The sequence below is a fragment of the Vanellus vanellus genome (assembly GCF_965231255.1).
Source record: "Vanellus vanellus genome assembly, contig: HAP1_SCAFFOLD_2478, whole genome shotgun sequence".
NCBI lineage: Eukaryota > Metazoa > Chordata > Aves > Charadriiformes > Charadriidae > Vanellus > Vanellus vanellus.
Window position 1 is genome coordinate 1,022 of NW_028128174.1, and position 5,179 is coordinate 6,200.

Sequence of the window (5,179 nt, forward strand, 5' to 3'; positions counted from 1 at the left end):
CCCCGTGTCCCCCTGTCCCCCCCTGTGTCCCCCCGTGTCCCCTTGTGTCCCCGCTGTCCCCCCGTGTCCCCGTGTCCCCCCATGTCCCCCTGTGTCCCCTCATGTCCCCGCTGTCCCCCCGTGTCCCCGTGTCCCCCTGTCCCCCCCTGTGTCCCCCCGTGTCCCCTTGTGTCCCCGCTGTCCCCCCGTGTCCCCGTGTCCCCCCATGTCCCCCTGTGTCCCCTCATGTCCCCGCTGTCCCCCCGTGTCCCCGTGTCCCCCTGTCCCCCCCTGTGTCCCCCCGTGTCCCCCCCTGTCCCCCCGTGTCCCCGCTGTCCCCCCGCCCCCCGCAGGCTGCTGGGACTGGGGAAGGTGCTGAGCTTCGCGGTGACAGAGTGGCTTCGGGACATTCGGTGTCACCAACTGCCGGGGCTGCTGGGGGGGGTGGCACCCGTCCACGCCGTCCTGCGCCTCTGTGAGTGCCACCGCTGTCCCCAGCGCGTCCCCGACCCCCCCCCCCCCCCCCCGTGTCCCCGGCTGTCCCCATAGCTGGGGGGTCACCGGCACAGGGGGTCCTGCCGGGAGGGTGGCACGTCACCAGCGCCGCGGTGGCATGTCCTGCGGTGTCACCGGTGTGTCATGGCACGGGGGTGGCAGTGGTGCCATGTCCCCAGCGTGTCCCGGGGTGTCCCCAGTGGGTCCCAGTGGGTGGTGGCAGTGGTGCCATGTCCCCAACATGTCCAGGAGTGTCCCCAGTGGGTCCCAGTGGGTGGTGGCAGTGGTGCCATGTCCCCAGCATGTCCCTGGCGTGTCCCCAGTGTGCCCCAGTGGGTGGTGGCACATCCCCAGCATGTGCAGGAGTGTCACCAGCGTGTCCCAGTGGGTGGTGGCAGGGGTGGCATGTCCCCAGCCTGTCCCTGGCGTGTCCCCAGTGTGTCCCAGTGGGTGGTGGCAGTGGTGGCATGTCCCCAGTGTGTCCCCAGTGTGTCCCCAGCGTGTCCCTGGTGTGTCCCCAGTCTGTCCCCAGTGTGTCATGGCACGGGGGTGGCAGTGGTGCCATGTCCCCAACATGTCCAGGAGTGTCCCCAGTGTGTCCCAGTGGGTGGTGGCAGTGGTGACATGTCCCCAGCGTGTCCCAGTGTGTCCCAGCGTGTCCCCAGTGTGTCCCAGTGGGTGGTGGCAGCGGTGACATGTCCCCAGTGTGTCCCCAGTGTGTCCCAGTGGGTGGTGGCAGCGTGGCATGTCCCCAGTGTGTCCCCAGTGTGTCCCAGTGGGTGGTGGCAGTGGTGGCATGTCCCCAGTGTGTCCCCAGTGTGTCCCGGTGGGTGGTGGCAGTGGTGCCATGTCCCCAGTGTGTCCCAGTGTGTCCCCAGTGTGTCCCCAGTGTGTCCCAGTGTGTCCCGGGGTGTCCCCAGTGTGTCCCAGTGTGTCCCAGTGTGTCCCAGTGTGTCCCCAGTCTGTCCCCAGTGTGTCCCAGTGTGTCCCGGTGGGTGGTGGCAGTGGTGCCATGTCCCCAGTGTGTCCCAGTGTGTCCCCAGTGTGTCCCAGTGTGTCCCCAGCGTGTCCCAGTGTGTCCCAGTCTGTCCCCAGTCTGTCCCCAGTGTGTCCCAGTGTGTCCCGGTGGGTGGTGGCAGTGGTGCCATGTCCCCAGTGTGTCCCAGTGTGTCCCAGTGTGTCCCCAGTCTGTCCCCAGTGTGTCCCCAGTGTGTCCCAGTGTGTCCCCAGTGTGTCCCCAGTGTGTCCCGGTGGGTGGTGGCAGTGGTGCCATGTCCCCAGTCTGTCCCCAGTGTGTCCCAGTGTGTCCCAGTGTGTCCCCAGTCTGTCCCCAGTGTGTCCCCAGTGTGTCCCGGTGGGTGGTGGCAGTGGTGCCATGTCCCCAGTCTGTCCCCAGTGTGTCCCAGTGTGTCCCAGTGTGTCCCCAGTCTGTCCCCAGTCTGTCCCCAGTGTGTCCCAGTGTGTCCCAGTGTGTCCCAGTGTGTCCCAGTGTGTCCCCAGTCTGTCCCCAGTGTGTCCCAGTGTGTCCCGGTGGGTGGTGGCAGTGGTGCCATGTCCCCAGTGTGTCCCAGTGTGTCCCCAGTGTGTCCCAGTGTGTCCCAGTGTGTCCCCAGCGTGTCCCAGTGTGTCCCAGTCTGTCCCCAGTGTGTCCCAGTGTGTCCCGGGGTGTCCCCAGCGTGTCCCAGTGTGTCCCAGTGTGTCCCGGTGGGTGGTGGCAGTGGTGCCATGTCCCCAGTGTGTCCCAGTGTGTCCCCAGTCTGTCCCCAGTCTGTCCCCAGTCTGTCCCCAGCGTGTCCCAGCGTGTCCCAGTGTGTCCCAGTGTGTCCCAGTGTGTCCCCAGTCTGTCCCCAGTGTGTCCTAGTGGGTGGTGGCAGTGGTGACATGTCCCCAGTGTGTCCCCAGTGTGTCCCAGTGTGTCCTGGTGGGTGGTGGCAGTGGTGGCACATCCCCAGTGTGTCCCGGGGTGTCCCCAGTGTGTCCCCAGTGTGTCCCGGTGGGTGGTGGCAGTGGTGCCATGTCCCCAGTCTGTCCCCAGTGTGTCCCAGTGTGTCCCAGTGTGTCCCCAGTCTGTCCCCAGTGTGTCCTAGTGGGTGGTGGCAGTGGTGACATGTCCCCAGTGTGTCCCAGTGTGTCCCAGTGTGTCCCCAGTCTGTCCCCAGTCTGTCCCCAGCGTGTCCCAGTGTGTCCCAGTGTGTCCCCAGTCTGTCCCAGTCTGTCCCCAGTCTGTCCCCAGCGTGTCCCGGCGTGTCCCGGGGGGGCGGTGGGGGTGACCCGCCCCCGCGCCCCCCGACTGTCCCTGTCCCCCCCAGGGCGGGCGCTGCGGGACCTTCTGGCGCTGCCGCTGCTGCCGCTGGTGGGGGTCCGCCCCGGGGGGGGGCCGCGGGGGGGGGGGCGGGGGGTGACCGCGCTCGGGGCCGCCTCCGCCTCCGCCGCCCTCAGCCTCTGCGCCCGTCTGCTGCGCGCCCTGACGGTGGGGACCCCCAACTGCCCCCCGACCCCCCCTAACTGCCCCCCCCGGACCCCCCCCAACTGCCCCCGACCCCCCCCAAACTGCCCCCGACCCCAAACTGCCCCCCGACCCCCCCAAACTGCCCCCCCGGACCCCCAACTGCCCCCCGACCCCCCCAACTGCCCCCGGAGCCCCCGACACCCCCCCCCCGGGAGCCCCCAAACTGCCCCCCCGGCCCCCCCCAACTGCCCCCCCGACCCCCCCAAACTGCCCCCCCGACCCCCAACTGCCCCCGACCCCCAACTGCCCCCCCGGACCCCCCCCAACTGCCCCCCCGGACCCCCCCAACTGCCCCCAGAGCCCCAACTGCCCCCCCGACCCCCAACTGCCCCCGGAGCCCCCGACACCCCCCCCCGGGAGCCCCAAAACTGCCCCCCGACCCCCCCTAACTGCCCCCGACCCCCCCTAACTGCCCCCCCGGACCCCCAACTGCCCCCCCGACCCCCCCAACTGCCCCCGACCCCCAACTGCCCCCAGAGCCCCAACTGCCCCCCCGGACCCCCAACTGCCCCCCGGGCCCCAACTGCCCCCGGACCCCCCCAAACTGCCCCCGACCCCCAACTGCCCCCCCGGACCCCCAACTGCCCCCGGAGCCCCCGACCCCCCCCCCGGGAGCCCCCAAACTGCCCCCCCGGCCCCCCCCAACTGCCCCCCCGACCCCCCCAAACTGCCCCCCCGACCCCCAACTGCCCCCGACCCCCAACTGCCCCCCCGGACCCCCCCCAACTGCCCCCCCGGACCCCCCCAACTGCCCCCAGAGCCCCAACTGCCCCCCCGACCCCCAACTGCCCCCGGAGCCCCCAACCCCCCCCCCCCCGGGAACCCCAAAACTGCCCCCCGACCCCCCCAAACTGCCCCCCCGGACCCCCCAAACTGCCCCCCCGGACCCCCAACTGCCCCCCCGACCCCCAACTGCCCCCGGAGCCCCCAACCCCCCCCCCCCGGGAGCCCCAAAACTGCCCCCCGACCCCCCCAACTGCCCCCCGACCCCCCCAAACTGCCCCCCGGACCCCCAAACTAACCCCCCGGACCCCCAACTGCCCCCCGACCCCCCCAACTGCCCCCGGAGCCCCCGACACCCCCCCCCCGGGAGCCCCAAAACTGCCCCCCGACCCCCCCCAACTGCCCCCCCGGACCCCCCCCAACTGCCCCCCCGGACCCCCAACTGCCCCCCCGACCCCCAACTGCCCCCGGAGCCCCCAACCCCCCCCCCCCGGGAGCCCCAAAACTGCCCCCCGACCCCCCCAAAGTGCCCCCGACCCCCAACTGCCCCCCCGGACCCCCCCCAACTGCCCCCCCGGACCCCTCCAACTGCCCCCCCGACCCCAAACTGCCCCCGGACCCCCCCAAACTGCCCCCGACCCCCCCAACTGCCCCCGGGCCCCAACTGCCCCCCCGACCCCCCCTAACTGCCCCCGACCCCCCCCAACTGCCCCCGACCCCCAACTGCCCCCCCGACCCCCAACTGCCCCCGACCCCCAACTGCCCCAATACCCCCCCAAACTGCCCCCGGACCCCCCGACCCCCCCCTCCCCCCCGGGAGCCCCAAAACTGCCCCCGGACCCCCAAACCCCCCCGGGACCCCCCAAACTGGGGGGTACTGGGGGGTTCCCCAGTCGTGGGGGTACCCTGACACCCCCCCCGCCCCCCCCCAGGCAATGGCGGAGGCACTGTACGAACTGGTGGCCCCCCCGCCCCCCCCCGCCCCCTCGGGGCCCCCCGGAGCCCCCGACCGACCTCCACCAGGTACGGACCAGTATGGACCAGTATGGACCAGTATGGGGGATGGGGGGCGTCAGGAAGGACTGGGGAAAGAGAGGGGGGTGTCCCAGTATGGGCTGGGGTGGGGGGAGGGCTCCCAGTATGGCCCAGTGGGGGGTCAGGGGCCTCCCAGTATGGGCTGGGGTGGGGGGAGGGCTCCCAGTATGGCCCAGTCGGGGGGGTCAGGGGCCTCCCAGTATGGGCTGGGGTGGGGGGAGGGCTCCCAGTATGGCCCAGTCGGGGGGTCAGGGGCCTCCCAGTATGGGCTGGGGTGTGGGGAGGGCTCCCAGTATGGCCCAGTGGGGGGTCAGGGTCCTCCCAGTATGGGCTGGGGTGGGGGGAGGGCTCCCAGTATGGCCCAGTGGGGGTCAGGGGACCTCCCAGTATGGGCTGGGGTGGGGGGAGGGCTCCCAGTATGGCCCAGTTGGGGGGTCA

General features: G+C 71.8%; 1 protein-coding gene across 1 annotated transcript; it reads left to right on the top strand.

Annotated features, from left to right (window-relative positions):
- Window positions 1-225: 225 nt before the first annotated feature.
- On the top strand, window positions 226-4,729 carry LOC309684680 (autophagy-related protein 2 homolog A-like; the record flags this gene model as incomplete). The annotated part of the gene is made up of 3 exons (XM_082500545.1): window positions 226-454; window positions 2,784-2,944; window positions 4,639-4,729. Coding segments are annotated over 3 exons (481 nt in total), but the record flags the coding sequence as incomplete, so codon positions are not given.
- Window positions 4,730-5,179: the final 450 nt, after the last annotated feature.